Here is a 23,403-nt window from a genome sequence, read left to right on the forward strand (position 1 = left end):
TGAACACTGGGGTCCAGTGTCTCTTTCACACGAATTGGCTCTTATTGAGGCAGCCATGCTCATTCATTTACATTTTGTCTGTGGCTCTTCTTGCCCTGCAGAGGCAGAGCTGAGTAGCTGTGACTGAGCCTGTGGGGCCCGCAAAGCCTTCAGCAGTTCCTGTCTGGAATTTAACAGAAAGTTTTCATGGACCCCTGACATGCAGAGGTCATGCTGTTTCCTGGCAGATTAGAGTGGTTCTTAGGCCTGTTCTGTAACTACATATGGTTAGTCTGAACTATTTACAGTTACTAGTTTTTTGTTTTTCTGTCTTTTTAATATTTATTTGGTTGCACTGGTTCTTGGTTGGGTCATGCAGAATCTTTAGTTCCAACACTCGAAGTCTTAATTGCAGCATGTGGTATCTATTTCCCTGACCAGGGATTGAACCTGGGCCCCTTGCATTGGGAGCTTGGAAGTCCCAGTTTTCACTTGTGGCTTTTGATGGGCTTAGCCATCATTCTGTGGCCACTGGATCATTTCATTCATTCGCTGTTCATTTATGAAAAATAATGACATTCAACAAACACATCTTAGAACCATTTATGTGTCTCTAGTACAGTTAAAAGATTTTGTAGAAAAGGTTTGAAAAATGTTAAACGAATCCTCCCTGAGTTTTTAAAAACCTTTGTTGGACCCAACAACGCATGCTGAGGTGTCAATGGAAAACGAACCACTCCCTCTAAATAAAAAAGCCATACATTTATTGCAAATCTAGAAGTGCCAGAATGTCACAGAATACAGAACAAATCAGCAATCCTGTTTTCATTTTCTTCCAAACATGTAAAAACCTCAATTACTGACATACTGAAATTGGCATACATTTTTTTTTTCCCATGCACTTAACAGAATGGACGTCTTGAGCAGATTGCTCTGAAACCAGTTATAAATATTAAATTGTATCGAACATTCATAGTAAAAAATGTAGTAAAGTGCTGAAGTCATGAAGCCTGCAAACGTGCCACAAGCTGCGAGTCCCTCCGGGCAGTGACATCTGCCCCGCCTGCCTCGTCCCAGCTGTGTCTGTCTTTGACGGACACTCCAGCCTCCTCCCTGCCCTCCCCAGAGTCTACGGATTGTCCTATTTCTATGGCTGACCCAACGCTATACAAAAACGTAGCAGGCGGTGGTGAACTATGCCACTTTCATTTCAGTGCAGAGAAACATTCAAGCTTGTGTGTACCTGGAACCAAACTAGGCTTGTTAATTTTTTTCCCCCTGAGTTGTCAAAAATGAACAGTAAAATGAGTAAAGATGGGGCAGCGGTTCTGACCATCACCTGCAGAGTGAGATTCAGGACACATGAGTACACAGCCCACCTGTTCCCCTCATAACCTGCCCTTTTACAGAAAAAAGAAACGTGCACATGAGAAATGCGGTCCGTGTAGTGTGACGTCGAGAAAGCCAGCGGCCGGCTCACCTGGAGACCCCGCAGCAGGCGGCAGCCACGCGCTCTAGGACGCAGCTCCCGCGGCGAGACAGGCGCGTCTGCTGCCCCGTGCGAGGCACAGAAACGCTGCAACGGCGAGGTCGTGAAAAAGCGAATGTTTCAACAATTCAATGAGATATAATTCTGATAAAATGAGATGCTCAAGTATTCTTAGGTGATAAAACAAGTCATTTAAAAAAGCTAAGGCGATTTGCTGTTCATCCCCCCTCCCCTTTAAATCACACACCATTGCCATTAAACAGAAGTATCCTTACAACTTGGCCTTTTAGAGAGTAACTTTACGAGTTAAGAGGCGTGTCAAGGATTGCAGAAAGGAGGTAAAAATTCTGCTTATGTCTCAGACTTTCTTTCTTTTGATTATTTTATTCATTCTAGAATAACTTAATAATAAATAGTGGTTTAAATTAAAGACACAACAATCACATATTTCTGAATAATTAAAAAGCAATAGGAAATTCATTTCTGAATGCCATGCTGTGTGTTCTGTATTGAAATGCTTCTGGTAAGTGACTGGCCATACAAAGAAGTGGTCATCTTCACATTTCTGAAGTTCAAGTTACATATATTTTAAAACATTTCCATTTACTGGCCAAAGGTTTGGTCTTAAATTGTACTTTGTTTCCATGGAATATCTGGAAAAATCAGAGGCCCTAATGTGTTACTGGAAACCTCAGAAATTTTTTTTTTTTTTTAGAATTTTTCAAGGGATTTTAAACAATTTGTTCATAGTTCTGAAAATGAGGAATTTTTCAATGATGTAAGTTGTTTTTTTGTTTCGAGTGGCCGATTTCATTTTGGTGGCCTGGGCCAGATGTCATTCTCTACGATAGTAGCTCATCAAATGTGAGAGCTCGTCAAACGCTTTGCCAATTCATGTCCCTGTTTTAAAGCCGGAATGTAACCCAGACTCCTCCTGTGTGTCTTTGTGTTGCTACTGAATCCAGCCAGGCTGATGTACAGAAAGGTGTTCCACCGTTTTTGTTTTGGCATAAAAAACAAGCAAAAGAGAAAACTTAAAGAAGAAAACAAGAATGTTGGTAGTGGTTCACTCATACATTCCCTTTGAAGTGCAGTCGGAAGCGGGCGGGTGGTGCGCCCCTGCGCCGGGCCCCCACCCCAGGCCCTCCCAGCCCCGGACGCCCCGGACGCGGGTGTCAGACGGGCTGCGTCCCCACAGGGGCTCTGTGCTCCGTCTTTCCCAGGTCCATCTCCAGAAAGTCTTCGGGGATGTCCTGCAACACTTTCCCGCGGGGACCGTCGGCCATGCCCTCCCGGGCTCGGGGCCGGCGGCAGAGCCCCCGCTTGCAGGGTCTCACGAGGGCGAGGCACACGGCGGCCACCGACATCCCGGCCGCGCAGGAGTAGAAGGCTCTGCTGTAGATCCTGCTCTGGTCCACCAGCAGACCTGCGGGGGCAGCGGACGTTAGCCACGCAGACCCCACCCCGCCCCCGGCGCCCCCGGCCTCGGCCCCCTGCCGGCCGCTGCCTTCCTGCTTCTGTCTGGCTTCTTTAAGAAAAAAAGAGCTTGGAAGGTGGGAGTGTTTTCTAGAGGGGAGAGGAGACGCAGGCAGGACCCCCCCACCCCCAGGCACCTGAGAGAATCCTGTCACTTTGTATGTTCTTTGTGGGCGGGTCTGTTCTGGTCTAGAATCTAGAACATGCGATCAGGGAGATGCTCATTTCCTTGGAAAGAAAGCTGACATCCTCTCCTGAAAGGAAAGAGCTCTCTGATCGTCACCCTGGTCCACCTCAGGTCACTGGGGTAATAGGATGTGTGATCATAGTAACCTCAGGACTTGTTTCCAGCCCAAGATGTAAAACGGGCTTCCCAGGTGGCCTAGGGGTAAAGAACCCGCCCGTCAACGCAGGAGATATAAGAGGCCTGGGGTTCCCTCCCTGGGTCGGGAAGCTCCCCTGGAGGAGGGCGTGGCAGCCCACTCCAGTGTTCTTGCCGGGAGAGTCCCACGGACAGAGGAGCCTGGCGGGCCACGCCCACGGGGTCGGAAAGAGTCGGACACGGCTGAGTGACTTAGCGCACAAGACGGAAAACGTCCTTCCTCCTAGGGAATGCTCTGAGTGACCAGCGGAGTGTCCGCAGAGCGCTGCTCTGGGTTCAGCTCCCTAAAAGCCACGCCCCGAAGGGATGCCGGCTTACAGAAGCCCCTCGCTCCTGTTTTCCGAGAAGTGAGAGTGTAACGAGGTCAGAAATCCCTGTGTCCCCGCCAAGCGTCTCACCAGGCGACCCGGTAGCAAATGGGAGGCGGCTCGGGCTGCAGACCCCGCTCCGTCCTGACCCGGGCGCCGGTCCCCCCTCGGGCTGCAGGCCCCGGTCCCCCCTGACCCGGGCGCCGGTCCCCCCTCGGGCTGCAGGCCCCGGTCCCCCCTGACCCGGGCGCCGATCCCCCCTCGGGCTGCAGGCCCCGGCCCATCCTGACCCGGGCACCGGTCCCCCCTCGGGCTGCAGGCCCCGGTCCCCCCTGACCCGGGCGCCGGTCCCCCCTCGGGCTGCAGGCCCCGGTCCCCCCTGACCCGGGCGCCGATCCCCCCTCGGGCTGCAGGCCCCGGCCCATCCTGACCCGGGCACCGGTCCCCCCTCGGGCTGCAGGCCCCGGTCCCCCCTGACCCGGGCGCCGGTCCCCCCTCGGGCTGCAGGCCCCGGTCCCGCCTGACCCGGGCGCTGGTCCCCCCTCGGGCTGCAGACCCCGGTCCCCCCTGACCCGGTGCCGATCCCCCTCGGGCTGCAGGCCCCGGTCCCCCCTGACCCGGGCGCCGATCCCCCTCGGGCTGCAGGCCCCGGTCCCCCCTGACCCGGGCGCCGATCCCCCCTCGGGCTGCAGGCCCCGGTCCCCCCTGACCCGGGCGCCGATCCCCCCTCGGGCTGCAGGCTGACATGCCCCAGGGTTCACTTCCTCACAGTAAATCAAAAGAGGTGGCTCAGATACCGTCTATCCTGACACCTCTAAAATTCTCTGCAAGTATCAAGATCAATAGATGCTGTTTTTCTTTCGACTTGAATAGGAAGCTGGCACGATTTGTAACAGGACAGTACCCTTGTGTGTGGAATCTCAACTGTGACAGAGGTGAAAGCACCTAGGAAACAGGAGCGGCCTCAGAGAGGACAGACCCGTGGCTGCCGAGGAGGAGGGGCAGCACAGACCGGGAGTCGGCAGGCGCGGAGGAGTGCGTGCGGGATGGACGGACCCCAGGTCCTGCTGCGGGCACAGGGAACTGCGGCCAGTATCCTGGGGTAAACCTTCATGGAAAAGAGGGGGGAAGCTTAGCCCACAACGGTGCGCCTCTGTGTACGCAGCTCACCTGCAAGCGGGGGTCCGGCCAGCCCCGAGATGCTCTGGAAGAAGACGTAGACTCCGGCGGCCGACGACATCTTCTGGATGCCCACGACATCGTCCTCCGCGAGCAGCGGGATGTGGGTGCCCGCCACGGTGCCGATCATGGCCCCCGAGAAGACGCTGCAGGCCAGGAGGCCCCAGAAGCCTGTGGCGAATGTGAAGGTGAGCAGGGACAGGGCCAGCAGGACGACGCAGACGAGCTCGATGTAGACCTTGCGGATGGGCTCCCGGTTGAGGACCAGCCCCGCCCCGATGCGGCCGAACACCTCCGCCACGGCCATGGCGCAGAGCAGCAGGGCCGCGCGGTCGCGGTCCAGGCCGAGGCTGAGCCCCAGCGGGATGATGTATAGGGACGGGGCGAAGAAGCCCAGCGTCACGAAGAGCCCGAAGAGCGTGTAGCAGATGAAGCTCCTCTCGGTCAGCACGGAGAAGTCCAGCAGCGGGGCGCCAGGCCGGCTTCGGGCCTGCACCTCGGCCGCGGGCTCTGCCGCCCCGGCCGGGTGGCCAGGCGCGTTCTTTGGTGAGGTAGTGAGCTCCACTCCGGAGTCGATGGAGTCGATGGAGGTGCGGGTCTTCTCGTTCTCCAGCATGTACTGCGCTTCCTTCCGGTGCTCGGGGCCGGGGCTCTTGGGGGTCCCTGGCGTGCCGACGATGACGATGGGTCTGAGCAGCGCGCCGCAGACCACGAGGTTGAGTTGCAGGAGCCCCACGAAGAGCATGCTGTACCTCCAGCCGACGGTCTCCTTCAGGGCCGTGATGGCTGCAGGGAGCGGGCGGCAAAGCAGAAAGAAAACCAAGGTCAGAAGGGGACTCGGGGCAGGGAGAGCGGAAGGCAGACAGCTGCAGATGAGGGGCTAATGGAACAGCAACGGCTCAGCTGGGACTTCTGCGGTGGCTCCAGGACGAAGAATCGCCTGCCACTGCGGGGGACCCGAGTTGGGTCCCCGCCCCGGGAAGACCCCACCCGCCCAGGAGCGACTTAAGGCCATGAGCCACGACTGCTGAGCCCACGAGCTGCGACTGCTGAAGGCCGAGCGCCTCAGAGCCCGAGCTCCACAACAAGAAAAGCCACTGCAGGGAGAAGCCCTCGAACCGCAACTCAAGAGCAGCCCTCGCTCGACACAGCCAGCGCGGCCTTGAAGACCCAGCACAGCAAGAAAGATGACCTGACATGCTTTATCCCTGGGGCTTCTAGGACTCGAGGAGGAGGAGGATGTATCAGGACAAGATGGAACAAACATTTTCAGCCCAGGCTTCCAAGGGAGCTTTGGGGGTGTCTTCCTCCAAGCAGGGGCACAAGAAATGAACAAAGCTTGTGACCCACATCACGGTGCACGCAAAGCGGGCCGGCCCAGCCCCTGGCCCGTCTTGGATCATAGACCTCGACCGGAACACAGCTGGGAGCATTCTTCAGCGGCGTCTGAGATGCCCCTGTGCCGTCCCCACAGAGGTGACAAGGACTTGTGTCCGGGAAGCCTGGAATACTGACTCTCTGGTCTTTTCAAAACAGAACTTCCACCCTTTGAGCTGGATCCTTCTCCAGCCACTCCTTCAGCTCTCAGCAGTAAGAGACGAAGGAGAACATCAACTAAGAATCGGAAAGCTCACAGGATTATCCTGGAATTAACAGTTACTGTGTGAACACGGTCCAGGGTTGTCAGTAGCTGTGTTGATGCCGTTTTCCGCTTCCTAGTCTGTGGGATGCTCTGCCTACCTTCCTGCCAGCCTAGAGGCACCCTGGAGGCCAGGGGGGGACCCTGGCATGGGGAGGGGGAGTCAGGCCGAAGGAGGCTTCAAGCTCCCCAGTGACTAGAGGATATACAGGCCCCACAAGATTCCAGGTATCTTCGTCATCACCCCAGAAGGTGAAACAATGTTCCTGAGAATTTTGCTTCACTTGATTCTCACTCTGTGAGAGGTGACAGTCAGGTTTAAGAGATGTGGTGACAAAGAAGATGGGCTTAGCAAGACAGTCCTGTCTTCCCAGCCAGGGGCTCCATTTACTTCTTCAGCATTTTTTTGCTCCCACCTCTTTCCCCCGTTAATATGGAAAACTCAAGAACTGCAAACTTTCAGGCTTGGGTATTTTCAAGTGCTTTTGACCCTCCTCTGGCAATAACTGGTTTCCTTTTCTCCATCTAACATTCCTTGGTTCCTGCCCGCCAGGTGCCAGGGATGAGCTATGGAGTAAAGCCGACCCAGATGCAGTTACCACCTTCAGGGGGTTCGCAGGCCACTGACTGTCCCCTCAAGGTTTTATCATGAAACATTTCAAGCCAACAGAAAAGTGCAGAAAGTGACACCCATATGCCTGCTATCACCGAAATTCAACAATGAACAGTTTTCTGTCGGCATATTTATAGGCACGCATACATTAATTCTTCTGAACTATCCGAAAAGCTTCAGACGTGACGTGTCACCCCGAAATACTACATCTCCTTTCAATTCCACCGCCACTCACGGACACATTCACCAAAGAACAGAGGCGAATCCAGGTCTCCAAGGTGATTTCTCTGCCACTGGTTAGTGAGATTCATAAGTTCACAGTGAGACAGGGAAATAAACCAGGGGATTCCCTGTGAGATCATCCACACACAGCTAATGAAGTCGACTTTACCAGTACAATTTAAATCTGCACCAAATATGGCTCTTTTGACCAAGGAGAGAAACAGAACAGTATGAGCAGTCCCCAAATCTATTTTGGAATGGATGGTTCGAGCTTCCTCGCTGAATATATGCCGTGTGTCTTCCTATGGGGTTGCAAGGAGTTGGACAGGACAGGGCGACTGAGCACACACATGTGCATGCACACACACGCACACACACAGAGCTTCCTACTTATGTAAGCTTGGATGAGTATTAAAATGTTTGAACTCCTAAAATGGGGGTAAGGGAGGATAGATCCTGAAAAGGTGCCTGACCGGAGAAGACACAGCCTGTCCTTCTGCCCGATCTAGAGCAAGAGCCAGCTCACATGGACACGCGCACTCTGGTCGTCCACTTACCTGGTGCAAAAGCAAACATGGCGAAACATTCTCCCGTGGAAGCAACCGCCGTGACCACGGAGCGCCTCTTGTCGAAGTACTGGGACAGGATGGTGACAGTCGGCAGAAAGCTGAGGCAGAACCCCAGGCCTGGGAAGGGACATCGGCAGGACAGTGAGAACCACATGTGGCTGACGCCCGAAGCGTGCGTTCAAGAGCTGGGATTTGGCGCTTATTTTAGAAATGATTACATTCAGGGAGCCCAGACATTCATTCTGGAGCAAAGAAAAGCAGGTTTCATCAGAGGTCTGGAAAAACGGCAAGAGCTGTTTTGGGAAACTTGTTGTAAAAAAAAAAAGGAAGAGAAAAATCTGTTTCATGGGATTTTTTTTTTCCCTACTTTTCTGCAGTTTCCCCCCCAGATTTATATAATCCACAATGCACAGAACCCTTATCAAACATAGTTTTTACATAAGGCTTCTATTTGGAAATAAATGAGTTTTTGTATGTGCAGAAATATATGGGAAAAGTCTGCAAATCTTAACTATGTACATACATATATATATAGTCATATATAATCTAAGTAATGTATGGACTCCATTGAAAAGGAAGTTTTCCACATATACCTGCATGTATTTAGTTATATAGAGAGAATTATATGTAGTTATATATACATATGTGTGTGTTCAGTCACTCGGTCTGACTCTTTTCAACCCCTTAGACTGTGGCCTGCCAGGCGCCTCTGTCCGGGGGATTTCCCAGGCGAGAACACTGGAGCGGGTTGCTGTTTCCTTCTCCAGGGGATCTTCCCCACCCAGGGGTCAAACCCGCGTCTCTGGTGTCTCCTGCATTGCAGGCAGATTGTTTACTCCTGAGCCACTGGGAAGCCCATGTGTATATATACAGCGATAACCACACATAATCTGTGAGTAATATGTGGGCTCCTGTGAAAGGGAAAGAGTTTTCCAAATATATACATGTATGTATGCGTGTATTTAGTTATATATATACATGCAGAGTTACACATATATAGAGTTTTATATATACATAGAGAGTTATATATAGAGTTATGGAGTTTTTCATATATAGTTATGATATATATACAGTTACATGTGTGTGTATATACACATATATAAAATCTGTGACTTCTGTACAGACTCCTTTAAAAGGGAAAACGTTTTCTCAGACCCCTCAGTCCAGCACTGGCCCCTCCCCTACAGCTCAGACTTCTCACAGCCAGACTTGGGAAATGCTGGTTAAAGAAATTCAAACCCTATTTTGTGAAAAGGACGTCTTGTGCCTGCAAACTCTTGCGAAAGAGAAGTTCTCTTTCTCATCGGTAAATATTAAAACAACATCAGACAGAAAGTCCTGGGCGTTGGGAAGAGGAGCCCCGTTCAGAGGCACAGACGTGGGCGAGCCTTCATTTTAGAGAGAAAAGAGGACGGGAGGAGGAAACACGCGATGGACCCAAGCCCCTCCTTCCCCACTCCATCTCCGGACACGGTACCAGCCCGGGAGACGCTCACCAGAGACGACGCCGATGGCGATGTACATGTGGTAGACCTTCTGCGAGAAGGCGGCCGTCACCATGCCCGCGCTGACCAGCAGGCCGCCCAGCATCACCACCAGGCGGTGTCCGAACCGGCTGCTCAGGACCGTGGAGACGGGGGCTGCAGAGGAGAGCGGACGGGCCTCAGCTCCCAGGCATCAGCCTCAGCCTCAGCCTCCCCGGGAGTCTGTCTTTTTAACTTGTTACTGAAGCATAGTTGACTTGCAACAAAGTGACTCAGTTACACAAATTTTTGGCTGCACTGCAGCTGGTGGGATCTTAGTTCCCCATCAGGGATTGAACCCAGGCCCCCGGGAGTGAAGCCTCAGAGTCCTAACACTGGACCACAGGGAGTTCACTCCACGAAGGTTTCTCACGGGCTCCTGAATACAGGTCCCTGTGCCGTACAGGAGGCCCTGGCTCTTCATCCGCCCCGCACACGCCTGTTTCCCCGGCTTACCCCACACTCCCTCCTTCCCACCCTGGGAACCCCAAGTCTGTTCTCTGTGCCTTTAAGTCTGTCGTAAGATCCCATCCTCTAAGATCTCTTTTGGGGGCTCCTCCCAAGAGAAAGCCAGATTCACAGTCTAAAACTTACATCCATCCTCTTAGACGACAGACTCTGACCCACCAGGAGCCCCTGTGAAACTGGACATGTATTACATATATGTTATTCTGGAATAAACATGGGATTTCCTATGACTGCATGTCACTTCTTTTGTTCCTATACTCATTGCTTTGGAGTCTTTTGAACACGGCTCCATTTAGGGTCCAATTCCACTTGACTCTTTTGCAAACGGTATGAAAGTGTGGTGGGTTCTGTTATGCATAGTAGAAGCAGGCTAGCCGTGGGACGGATAATTGAAAGTGGCCGGCGCGTTGCAGCTGGCCTAGCTTCTACGCACTCTGTCCCCCAGGACATTTGAGTCTGGAAAATAAGTTTCCTAGTTACATGTTAGCCCACCACTGCTGCCCCCGAGAACAAGGGGCCCGCCAGAGCTGGAGGGAGGAAGAGCAACGTGGTGCATGCTGGACAGAAAGAGCAGAACAACCAAAAAAGGGCTCTGTTGCTGAGGTTGGGCGTACGCATCTCTCAACGTTGGTAGAGCATCAGCTCATACGTTAGTTAATGTAGTGAATAATGAAATCAGTTGGGCCATTTTTAGGCAGTGTGCAGACTCAGGCATTAGCGACCAGGATGAAAGCATTCTGTGTAAATCCATCTAGTCAAAGCTCTGTTTGCCCAGGAGTCATGTACAAATGTGAGAGCTGGACCACAAAGAAGCCTGAGCGCTGAAGAACTGATGCTTTCAGCTTTCCAATTATGGTTCTGGAGAAGACTTTTGAGAGTCCCTTGGACAGTGAGGAGATCAAACCAGTCCATCCTAAAGGAATCAACCCTGAATATTCATTGGAAGTACTGAAACTGAAACTCCAATACTTTGGCCACCTGAGGCGAAGAGCCGACTCATTGGAAAAGACCCTGATGCTGGGAAAGATTGAGGGCGGGAGGAGAAGCGGACGACGGAGGATGAGATGGTTGGATGGCATCACTGACTCGATGGACATAAGTTTGAGCAAGTTCTGGGAGATGGTGATGGACAGAGAAAGAGAAGCCTGGCCTGCTGCTTCTCTGCTCTCTAGGGTCGCAGAGAGTTGGCTATGACTTAGTGACTGAACAACAGCAACATAACGGCATTTAGAACAATTATCTTCTGGGACTTCCCTGGCAAGTCAGAGGCTAAGAAATTGCACTCGCAACCCAGGGGGCCCAGGTTTGATCCCTGGTCAGGGAACTAGAGCCCACATGCTGCAACTAAGACCCAGTGCAGCCAAATCTATGAGTCCGTGAATCAACTACAGTTAAACACGAACAGTGATCTTTGGTATGATAGTATTAACTGGGTATTTCTTGTTGACTATATTATCTTTGGTTAGAAAAGGGCTAAAAGTTCAACTTTGGAATTTTCTTATTTCGGTTACCAAATGTAAAATTTTGGTTCTAGTTCATGTAAGTTATCTTTCCAAGAAAGTAAACAGCCAATTAGGAAATTATCTTAATCTTCACACCGGAACTAGGAGTGCTTCCATGAAACGTGTAGGAGGCGGCGTCGGGACCAATGGGAGAGAGTCTGACTCAGCAGAGAGCAGTGGGGCTGCCTCGTGCAGGCAGCGCGGGGCAGGAAACAGTACACTTGGACACGCTCGGGCTCCCCGGGCGGCTCAGATGGCAGAGAATCTGCCTGCAGCGCAGGAGACCTGGGTGTGATCCCTGGGTCAGGACGATCTCCTGGAGAAGGGAATGGCAACCCACTCCAGTATTCTTGCCTGGAGAGTCCCATGGACAGAGGAGCCTGGCGGGCTACAGTCCATGGAGTCACAGAGAGTCAGATACGACTGAGCGAATGACACTTCAGAAAACTTCAGAGGTAACAGCTCCATGACAGGATGTGAACCTAAAGTTCGGGAAGCTGAATTCAGCTCGGTTAACTGTCAGGGGTAAGTTCAATGGCCGTCCTTGCTCAGGAAAGCCGGCCGTGGCCCCGACAGGTGGATGAACCATCATGAGACCTCACAGTTATGTCGTGTTACTAGGCCTGTAGGGGATGAAGTGAGAGTGAGTATGTTAAGAATTACACTACAACGTATTGTACCTGATGCTGCTGGATTTGGGAGTCCGGAAGGGAGCTCCTTTAGGGAAAGAGGTGTTTGGAATTCAGAACGTCCCCTCTGGACATGTGTAAGTTTTCATTCTTTCCTTGCACACATTCCATCTCTCCTCTGCCTGTAGACACACCTGCAGTTTCCACCTGTTTCCTCAGCACGTTTTTACGAGACCAGGGCTTGGGATGCTGAGGACCTTTTGACGTTTCTTCTTTAGGAAATGACTAGCTTCCCAGTGAACTGGAGTTTACTGTTGTTCTCAGGATACTCTACAGGATCCTAAGAGCACGCACAGGAGGCCTTTAACACGTGTGCCTTGAACTGACGGCAGTCAAGTCTGGCAAGCAGACCGTCTTCCTCAGCCTCGCTTACCTAATTAGGCAAATTGCCGAGACACACATGCCTCTACGCGTGAAGCTGAGACACACACTGACCTGTGAACGTCAGGACGAACACGCAGATGGAGACGACCCACGAGATCCTGCTGTTGGACTCGTTGAAACTGTCCATTAAGTCACTGAAGAAGACGCCGAACGACTTGATGATGCCGTAGGTGAAGACTTCCACGAAGAAAAAAGAAACGGCCACCACCCAGCCCCATCCACCGTCAGGCACTTGAGTATAAACATTGGCTCTGCAACAAAGCTGCGATTTCTTATGGGACATTCTTAACCTGAAAAGAAAAAATTAAACCAAGATTAGACCAGCAATGGCCTGAGGGCAGATGATTCTAATACTGGACATCACTGATAAGGGCTAGCTACTACAGTTCTTAGGTCAATGAACATTTAAATCATGTGCAGTTAGGATAATGTCTTTGAATAGTAATAATATCTACCCATCTATTTATATATCTGTCCATTTATTTATATATCTGTCATCTATTATCTATCATCATCTGTCTCCATCATCTACCTATCCATCCATCCTTCTGCCTACCTAGCTAGCTGTCACCTAACGAACTATCTTTGTGTTGTATATGGAGCCCTTGGGGAAATTAGGTTTCCAAGCTATGGCAGTTAATGGGAAAAACTAACCAAACAAAGAACCCAGGCAGAATGTTTAGAGGCACTTTGGAGGATGAAGAAAGGAATCCATGCTGACCGTGAACCTGAAGACAAGTGACCATAACTGGTCACTGAACTGAACCGAAGAAACGTGGATCAGAAATGAAGCCTAGGAAAAGAGGCGCACAGGCCACCCTCCAGGGCCAAGTGCGGGCGACGCCCTGCACCTGGCCGGTGCTGTGGGGCCTTCAGAGCCGCCTGCTCCCATCCCATCAGGGCCTGCGGTCGTGTGCGGATGCACCTGCAGGACCGGAATGGGGCAGATAGAAACGTGGGCATGTCTGCTGGGAGCCGGCTCAGCACGCTCGAGCTCCTCACAGTGCGTCACCCCGTGGGGTCTGAGGGCTGGACTTCCTCCACACAGGACCAGCGCTCTAGGATGTGATGGCCAAATAAGGCACCACCAACTCGGGGGTCTGGGCAGCCAGGGCACTTAACCCAGTTACCCGCGACGTCACTGTGCTTTTCCATTCAAGTCGCAACAAACGTAAGGACAGACAGTGCATCACCACTGAGGGGACGCACCACAGTTAGTCCTGGAGGGATGGGCGTGTAAAGGCTTCTGCAGGGGACTGAAGCCCATAAACACGGGCGTTTCAAACCCTCTGCAGTTACATACGCTTTCAAACAGTCAAGTGTGTTTTTAGCCCAACCAAACATTAATATCTACAAGAATCAAGAGTCTATGGTCTCTGAGCTCTTAATGGCAACCCACCAGTCAATTCTGAAGGAAATCAACCCTGAATATTCACTGCAAGGACTGATGCTGAAGCTCCGATACTTTGACCACCTGATACGAAGATGTGACTCACTGGAAAAGATTCTAATGCTGGGAAAGATTGAGGTCAGGAGGAGAAGGGGTGATAGAGGATGAGATGGTTAGATGGCATCACTGATACAATGGATGTGAGTTTCAGCACACTCCAGGAGATAGTGAAGGACAGGGAAGCCTGGCGTGCTGCAGTCCGTGGGGTTGCAGAGACTCGGACACGACTTACGAGGCTGAACGACACCACCTTGAGTTTAAGAATCCTCTACAATTACGCGGCTGCATCCCAGTGACCTTTCAGGATGCACAGCTAGCCTAGCTCTGAGTGGTAGAGCGCACTAAGGCGGGTTTTATTGCTAACGGAGGGCGAAGGAGAAGTAACAGGACAAACTTCCACCTGGTGAGTAACTTGTCAGTTTCTGATACAAGGATCCAGTATTCAGAATTTGCTCTAAGACTCTTTCAAAGCAGCAAATCTGACCTCATTTCATCTTGTTCAGCCTATTGATAGCACGTCAGCCTGGTACTTTGAAAGGACTATATACGCATTTTACCCTCTTACTGTTAGCTATTTGGCTGCATAAAATAGGGCACACGGCACTTTAAGAAGCTTATGTTCCCTGCAGCAAAGGCCTCTGTTTTGATGAGTCCGCGTGTCATGCCTGAGAGTGGAGGGGGAAGATGGGACGCAGGGAATTCGATGGCTCAGGGTGGAGGCCGATGGTCACAGACCAGCTGGCCTCTCACGTTCCAGCGTGGAAGGCAGCCGCTATCACAGGGAACCCCAAGCCCTCCAGCAGTGGAGGTGTTCCCAGGCCTCCTCCTTCCTTAGACTTTCTGAGTTCACCCCCAGGATGAGGCGGCTGGGGCAGAGGCGTGTCAAGAGTAGTGGGAAAGAGCAGTTACGATTGAGAAGGGAAAAAGAAAAATGTATTGGGCCGACCAGAAAGTTTGTTCGGGTCTCTGTAAGCTGGTATGGGAAATGTGACTGAGCTGCTTGGCCAACCCGATCCGTGCCAGTGTTGGCTTTGGCACCGTGGTCAGCCCGGGAGGGAAGGAGGGGGTGTCGGGGGGCCCACAGGCCGGGTCACCCTCCCCTCTTGTTCCCCGACTCAGCCATTCCTTTGAGCTCCACCTTGGAAGCCCGACTCCTTCACTGGTGCCTTAACTGGCTCCACGTGTCTGGTACGATTAATCTTGCTGAAATGCTGCACTGTCATGACATTTTTCAGTGCTTTCCTCTCTCTGAAGGACAGAATCCATGGGACCGGCTTGACGTTCCTTGTCCTTCCTAGCTGGACCCCCTACCCCCCACCCCCGTCCGCAGACCTCTGCAGCCTTCCTGCCACCTCTTCTAGGACTTCGCTGGCCAGCCAGGCCGCCCTGGGCCCCTCCGCCTCGGAGCCTCCAGCCCCCTTGCCTGTGGCCGTGCCTCGCCCCCCAGGCTGGAGGCCCCCTCCCTACAGCTGGCGCCCACAGAGTGCGGCTCCATCACGTCCTCCTGCTCCATGAGGCTTCCTCTGATCCACTCAACCTCAGGGGTCCCCTTGTGGAACAAGCATCCTTGAGAAACGGGGTGCTGTCCACTTGTACGCACCTGTCCTATTTGCTCAGCTAAGTTGTAAGCTCACGGAAAACAAAAGCTGGGGCCCAGGTCCCTACAGACCCCCCAGGTACCCTGCACCGCCCAGGTGCCTGGGCCTACGCTGGGGGGTCCGGTGACAACAGAGGTGGCCTCTACCTCCACGCGTCAGCGCGTGTCGATGATAATGATAAAAACCCTTAAGGCCGAAATCCCATCACATCTTAAAACCATTCAACCACGTCCCTCTGGAACTCAGCACATTTCCGGCCAGCAGTGGCGGCTGAGTCCAAGGCCACATGGGCACGATCTGACCCAGAAGGGGGCCCTGGAAATCCGAGCATTTTAACAGCGGGCTCAGGCCAACCTGAACAAAAACACACTGGGCTGACACTGATAAAGGCCCCAGGAGGACAAAAGGAATCTCTCTCTAGCCTGCTGCAGGACAGAGACACGATCTTCAGTTGGGTGGTACTTAGAGGAGCACAGCTTCCCTGGAGGCTCAGCCGGCAAAGAATCTGCCTGCAATGAAGACCCAGGTTCGATTCCTGGGTCGGAAAGATCCCCTGGAGGAGGGCACGGCAACCCACTCCAGTGTTCTTGCCTGGAGAATCCCATGGACAGAGGGGCCTGGTGGGCTACAGTCCACGGGGCAGCAAAGAGCCGGACACAACTGTCGACTCCCACGTTCACTAGAGGAGCAGGAGCGGACTGCAGTCTCTGCACAAAGCTGAGGCCGCCTCCTCTCAGAAGGCCCTGGGTGCGGCCGGCGCTCGGTTCTGCTCATGGGGGCCCATCTCTCTGTCTCTCACCCCTTTGCTGTGTGGCCTGGAGAAAGCTGCTGCACCTCTCTGGGCCTGAGCGCCCCACGAGTCAAATGAGGAGGCTGGCTTTGGGGCTCTTTAAAGCTCCACCCAGCTCTGGCAGCTGATCCTTTAGTGCCCGATCACCCGACTCCTCAGGTTAAACCTGGTGGCCCAGGGTGCCCAGGGAGCTGGGAGGGAGGCGTGAGTGCCAGGTGATGCCCGCGGATGTGGGTGGACAGGCGTCGATGCTGGCGAGATCTGCGCTGGGCCAGCTGGCTACAGGATGGCGGCCACTGCTTCCCTTCTGTTTCCTCTCTGAGCTCCTCCTGGCTGTTCGATGCCTCTGTTTTTTTTTTTCCAAACTTTGTTTTATGTCTAGGCTCCTCCCCTGAAGCCAGATGCAACTGTAACTTTCACCTGCATTCTTCAGGTTGGGGAGGAGAGCCCTCCTCATTATTACTGGGGTCACCCTAAGGGGAAGATGACCCCCCAGTGTTACTCCCGTATCATCCTAGTGCACCCTACGCTCTGCCGTGTGGCGCTCTGGAGCTCATGACACAGAACAGTGACGGCACAGCCCGGCTGCCGAGCCACAGCGGGGACGCCTCGCCCACGGGACCCACGGCTGCGGCTCCAGACCCAGTGCCGGGCAGCGTGCTGGGCACATCGTGTGTGCCTGATGAAAGTTCACTGAACACAGTATGTGTCCTGGGGGCGCTCCTGAGGCGATGCATGGCTCTCGCCCGCCAAAGCCCTGCTGGCAGAATGAACCTTCCCCGGACTCTGCTGCTATGCGCTCTGCAGGCCGGCCGGCGTAACAAACGGGCCAGCCTCTGCAAACAGAGCCAGAGACCAAGGCCTGGGGCTTAAAGGCTCTGAGAATTCCAGAACATGGAGATATCTGTTTTGCTTTTACGGGTACATGCATTTCTCTGATGGGAAGGGGTACTCATTGACTGTGTGGGGATACAGTCGCGCGACCCCGTGGCCTGGGGAGAATCACTCTGCTCCTTGATTTTCAGTATCAAGAGGTGAACAGTGTGCTTGAACTAGACGGGGATGATCTCAGCTCCTTCCTGCCTCTAGAAACCTCCACTTCTGATAGCCTCTGACCCCGACTGGCCCTACATGACCCTTTCATCTTTCTCAATTCGTTTCTAAGCCCTTTGACCCAAGGCCCACAGGTCTGCCTTTGTGAGGCTCTTGTGCATTTGTTGAATTTCTATTTACCATTAACTGGGGAAATGACTTCATCTCTAAGTTTCACCCTCTAAAAGCAGGGGTGAGACGCGGCTACTCTGGAGGGTAAGATGCTCAGACTCCAAACTGGGGTTCCTGGCAGTCATCCCGCCCTCACCCTAATGTTCATCCAAAGGAAGGGGGGACGAACAAAACTCGCTGGGCCATTTGGAGTGATTTGCTATGAGCATTTGGTCATCTAATCTTAAATAAATGACTCCTCTGCCAAGGCTTGGAAAGCTGCTAGAGCTGGGAATCTCTCTGCGATTTGATTTCCTGAGAAAAGCTTGGCCCTGGAGGCATAAAGAATGCAAAATATTGGACTGGGATGGACCATCAGGGTGCTCGTCCAGGGTGAGAGCAGAATGAAGTCCAAAATGCAGGCTCTGGTGGGCAGAGGTGCCGCTGGTGTGAGCGCAGCCTCCTGAGCCACCGCCTGCCTTCTTAAAGCCTTCTTAAAGGCGTAGCCTGGAGAACAGCTTTCGACAAGTTGTTTCCGGCCCTAGGAGTCAGAGCCCGTCTGTATTTAGGTGAAGTTCACCTCCATAATCTATTAAAAAAAAACAAAACAACCCAAGCCTAACCTGGACAGCCATCCCAACCGCTCTGAATCATTGGCTAAACTGGTTCACCCCTTTTACAAGACGGTGATGCGGACACCGAGCCCCTAATTTAAGGGTCCTCCTCAGAGCTCCAGCGAGGAAAGTCCTTTTTGGGAAACCACAGAAGGAAAACTCAGGGTTAGTGGTTCTCATGAAGAGAGAAGAGCTTTTCCACTTGGCTGCATTGTTTATTTACATACTGGAACTCTATCTTGGACAGGCTTCCCTTAATTCAGAGAAGAAGTATTTCTATATCCACCAGGCAGGGTGAATTGTTCCCCGTCCCCACCACCAGATGCTGGGACGGGTGCTTGGACGCGGGGAAGACTCCTCCCTTACAGATCTCTGCACAGCACTTGCGACTATTTTTTGCAAACAACACCCTGCACCTAATCCACTTACTATGATTTGCAAAATGATGAGATTACCGAGAAATCCCATTCCCAGGGCAGAAACCGTCTCTGTGCAGAAAGAGCTGCCCAGGAGTGTCTAAAACTGTGCATACAAAACCAGCGCCCAGGTGGACAAGTTGTCACCGCTTGTTCTGCCCCATTGGCTCCAGGGAAGTCTTTTTCTGAGACTGACGCACTACCCCCGCCCTTGCGTTTGGTGATAAGTTACAGTGCCCCCTAACAAACTTCTATCACCCGTCTGCTGGGGGAGCGTGGGGCTCTAGTTTAAAAAGGAAGGCAGGAAAGAAAACCAGAAGGAAGCAACCCATTTCCTCCGCTAGACCATCCTCCCTGGCCACGGCTCCGCTCCCCGGGCGCTTTTCCGTGGTGGGCAGCCCTGGGGACCTTGGAAGTTGAGCGCGACCAGCCGTCCGCTGACAGCCCTGCCGGTCAGGGCAGGCGAGCGGCTGTCGGGGGTCGAGCCTGCCCTCCGGGTCGGCAGCCCTGGCGCGTGCGGCGGATGGGGGGAGGCCGGGACCACCGCTTTCCCCGGCGCTGCCTCTGGGGCCGCCCTGCGTGCGCGCCAGCCTGGGGACAGTACCTCTGACATTTCGCTCCCGTGACGCGCGGACAACTTTATGCGGAAAATGCGTGCAGCGGGCTCAGCGGGCTCAGCGCGGCGCCCCCCGCTGCCGACAGCCCGGAGACCCTCGCCGGGGCCGCGGGGGGGGGCACCCAAAGGGCAGATCTGCCTTTAGGTGTCTTCCGGACCCTCTGTTCCGGGGCCGCTGACAGGCAACTCTTGGCTGCCTACACCGGCGACAGCGCGCCATCCCGGGGCCCCCAGCGTTACGAACTGTCAGAGAGGATTCGGGGGAACACAGTCTCCAAAACGCTCAGCTGCTCAGTGGTTGCCTCTCCCTCCCTCCAACCTCCCCCCACTCCCGGCCACACTGGCCCCCCAAAAGCCCCTAACACATTTCCACAAAACCACCCACAGCCCACCATCAAACTTTTAAACACGTAAAATGATAAAAACCAACTCACCAAGTTAGGAGGGAGGAGAATAAACACCAAAGGCTCCCAATTAAGGCGGAGGCCGGGCCGCCCCCTCCTTTTAAGCAGTTCGGGGAACACGAGAAAGGATTAACCCCTAAGGCGTGGGCCCCAGCCTATGGCAAGTTGGTTCCGGCGGGCGAGCCCCGGGCGCCCGGCCCCCCGCCCGCCCCCGCGCCTCGGGCCCCCGGGCCGCGCCCCCCGCCCCGCCGCCCGCGCCCGCGCCCGCGCCCGCGCCCGCGCCGAGCCGAGCCGAGCCGTGCGTGCGGCCGCCCGCGCCCCGGCCCCGCGCCGCTGCCTATCGCTTATCCTATACCGGCTGCAGCCGGTCTCCGCCGGCCTCGGGGGCGCGCCGCCGACCATGTGCTGCGAGCGCGGAGCGCCGCCAAGGAGGCCTGGCGTGCGCGCGCCGGCCCACGTGGACGAGGCCGTGCCGGGCGCGCGCCCGCCCGGAGCCGGGGCCGGGGGTCACGGAAGGTAATGGCTTCGCCGTTCCGATTAGCCGCGGGGCCCCGCAGGGCCGCCCCCGCCCCGGCCGCCGGCATCCTGGCCACGCCGTCCCCCGCCCCTCCTGGCCCCGTGCATCCCTGCGCTCCCGGCCTGGCCGGACCCGGGCGCTGTCCGCGCCGAAAGCCGGGACCTCCGGCCGGGCGCGCGGGTCCCGCGGGCCGCCTCCCTGCCCGCGGGTCCCCGGCGCGCCCCCTGCGCGGCCTTGCCCGCGCCCGCAGGGCTCAGGCTCGCGGCTCCGCGCCCGCCGCGGGCAGAACAGGTTCCTTCCAGTTTGGGTGTGAGCCGCGCGCGCGGCGCCGGGGACCCCGAGTTCCTCCTCCCGCGCCCACTTCCCCCGGTTTCGTCAACTAGCGCATGCTCGTGGTTCCTCTTGGCGGGGGCGACGGGGCCCGTAGAGGCCCCGGGGAACTCGCGGCCCGGCTGCACGGGCGCCTCGCTTCACCCCCTTTGGTGCAGCGGCGACAGCATCGCGTGGCGCTCCGGGGATGTGAGCGAGCGGCCAGGCTGAGTCAGCATCCCCGGCCCGGGGCGCGCGCGTCCTCCCCTCCGGGCGGGAGGCGGCGTCCTCGCAGGTGCGCGGCCGCCTCACTCCCCGGGGGCTCGGCGGGGACGTGGAGGGGGTGCGCGCTCCCGTCCGGGAGCCCAAACCCCAGGGTCACAGGGCACTCAGCACACGGTGCTCGGGAAACCTCAGTTACGAGCTCGTGGCGGGGACAAAGCAGTGTGTTTCGGAGCCGCGCGGCCCCAGACTGGGCCGCCTGGCGTCCACCTCGCGTCCCCGGGGCCTCGTGAAGACCTGCTGGGAAGCAGAGGCCTTTTTCCCCGCACCCGCCGGCCGCTCCCTTGTCTGGGTTCAGAGAACGTGCTCCTGATGTCTGCAACTCGGGAGACCCGAGTTTGGCGGTGCGTGTACGGAGGGTCGCCGCCGGGCGGAGTCGGCGGTCCGAGTCCTAGTACCGATCTCTTTGCAGGCGCTGCCTGCTTTCCCTGGTGGTTCGGGTCAGGGGTGGCACAGGAGCAGGCTCTGAGGACGCAGGGCTCCCTCAGGACCGGGAAAGTGCGCTGGGGACCGCGGGTGCGCTTTGCAGCCTTGCAGAGGCAGCCTGATTCCTGGAGCTTCAATTTTCAAATCTGTGGAGTGGGGGCAGTGGTGGTATTTCCAGAACCGGAGGGCGTGATGGGTGATGTCGGTAAAGTACGGATCCCAGAGCCTGCCTTATGGTGAGCCCTCAGCAGCCGTAACCGCCTATTGTCACTGCTACTTGTGACTTATCAGGTCCGACCGCCTTATCGGGGCCAAGCGCCTGGGGATCATTTTCGAGTTGTTCTTCGAAGACTCTGCCGTAATGATATTTAGACCCTGATTTTAACCACCAGCATGCAAGCACTTAATGCTGAATCAGGAGTGCCTGGAAACATAATCCTTGCTACTTAGGATGTTACAGCGCGTCAGGACACAGCCCTTTCCGAGTGTGCAAATGCCATATTCAACATGACGCAGCACATAGTGTTCTGAGACCTGCTTAGGAGCCTGAGGGAGCAATCCATTAATCACGGCTGAGCGACTGCCGGCAAGTCACAGAGGATCTCGGTCCTTCCGCTGCTTGGTTTTAAAAATTAGACAAAAAGTGTAGAAAGCCCTGGGGGCGAATGCACCTTTGGGAAAAAAACACCTGAGTCTTTGACCAAGTGAAATGATTAGCTTTTGGAAGGGCATAGCTATAATAATAATAACTATAATAGTAATAATAATGGGTTGCTATTTTATTAATATTAATTATACGTATCAGTGGCAAAAGGAGAAGAGGACGGCAGAAGATGAGATGGTTGGATGGCGTCACCGCCTCCTTGGACGTGAATTTGAGCAAACTCTGGGAGATGGTGATGGACAGAGGAGCCTGGCGTGCTGCAGTCCACGAGGTCGCAAGAAGTTGGATACGCCTTAATGACGGAACACCACCACCTCTTAGTCGGGTTTTTTTCACTTTTGCTCTGTTCCCTGTATCGGGTGCCGTTCGGGTGATCTGACTTTATGCCCATCTGTCTGTGTGCTCAGTCGCGTCGGGCTCTTGGTGACACTATGGACTGTAGCCCGCCAGGCTCTGAATATTGGAGTGGTTTGCTATGCCCTCCTTCAGGGGATCTTCCCGACTCAGGGATGGAACCAGAGTCTGTTGAGTCTCCTGCACTGGCAGTCTAATATTTTACCACCAGCGCCACCTGGGAAGCCCGTCACTAGCCTTCTGCAGTTGACACTTACCCCATTGTACAGATGAGAAGGTTGAGGCACAGAGCGCGAGGGATTCTGCCAAGGTGCAGATTCGCTGGCGTTCTTGCAACGAACGCCATCAGGTGTGACATTTGCCACCTGTGTTTGAACAGAAGCGGGGTGTCTGGGAACCCAGCCTCTGTCCAGTATTGCCAGCCACAAACCTGTGACCTTTGCCCACCCTGGTTAGGGGCTGGGTTCACCTTGTTCCCTGGATCCTAGTGAGACCGAGGGTGGAAACCCTGCTTTTTTTCTCTTCTCTAGGGAAAGCACTGTATTACCATGTGAATCAATTACCCAACCAACCGCCCCCAAACAAAACTAACTCTGTTTAGGTCTGAACCTGAACAGAAGGACCTTTGGAATCTGAAGTGCAGAACCAGAAAAATCAGGAAATTAAATTCCGAGTTCAGCGCCCCCTTCGCGCCTCGCGCTGTGTCTGTCGCAGCCCGGAGGCATCGGAGCCCCGGCCTGCACTTGCAGGCGCCGAGGCCATGGTGAGGCCCTCAGACGGTCCCGCAGCACCTCTGCAAGCGCGCTGGCTCCAGAGAGCGGTCCGCAGGGCTCTTTTCTACCCTCTGGCTTTGACTTATTTGCATGAGAACAGATTCCTTTGTGCTCACTTGGCCTGCCTGGTCCCAGCCAAAGGCCGAGTCCTTCTAGTCTTCACGTTGGGTTGCTAGGCAGATATGACCCTGGCTTGCAAATAAGCTCTCTGCATTTACCAGCCCGTGAGAACCTCAACTTGGGGTAAGGAGACTGAAAGGAATCTTGTCTGGAGCTCAGGAGGTGCAGGCCTGCTTTAAGGGCTGGGTCTTCAGAGCAGCCAGTGAAGAGGGGGAGATCTGGAGGGGGCTTGTGGGGAGACCTTGGTGACCCGCCTGCCGCCCCGTCTCCCCTTTTCATGTCTGCCCCAGGCACCCATGATCCAACCACTTGTATTCCATGGACACAATTTTTTTTTTTTTTAGATTTTTAAAATTTTATTTTTAAAAACACTTATTTCTTACTTATTTTGGTTGTGTTGGGTCTTAGGTGCAGTGCGTGGGCTTCTCTCTGTTTGTGGCCTGTG

The 23,403-nt window shown here is 54.5% G+C and overlaps 2 protein-coding genes across 11 annotated transcripts in view; one reads left to right on the forward strand and one right to left on the reverse strand.

The window, feature by feature from the left end:
- The window catches only part of ARSG (arylsulfatase G), a 104,051-nt gene that overhangs the window by 8,833 nt on the left and 71,815 nt on the right, over positions 1-23,403 (forward strand). The gene's annotated exons all lie outside the window — the stretch shown is intronic.
- Positions 721-19,709, reverse strand: SLC16A6 (solute carrier family 16 member 6). Its single transcript, XM_065910710.1, has 6 exons — positions 19,544-19,709; positions 12,474-12,712; positions 9,353-9,496; positions 7,845-7,973; positions 4,805-5,599; positions 721-2,894 (listed from the first exon to the last, which is right to left on the reverse strand). The coding sequence occupies exons 2-6, from the start codon at positions 12,703-12,705 to the stop codon at positions 2,644-2,646; spliced, it is 1,551 nt and encodes a 516-aa protein (XP_065766782.1). The 5' UTR covers positions 12,706-12,712; positions 19,544-19,709; the 3' UTR covers positions 721-2,643.

This window comes from Muntiacus reevesi, chromosome 18 (genome assembly GCF_963930625.1).
Source record: "Muntiacus reevesi chromosome 18, mMunRee1.1, whole genome shotgun sequence".
Lineage (NCBI taxonomy): Eukaryota > Metazoa > Chordata > Mammalia > Artiodactyla > Cervidae > Muntiacus > Muntiacus reevesi.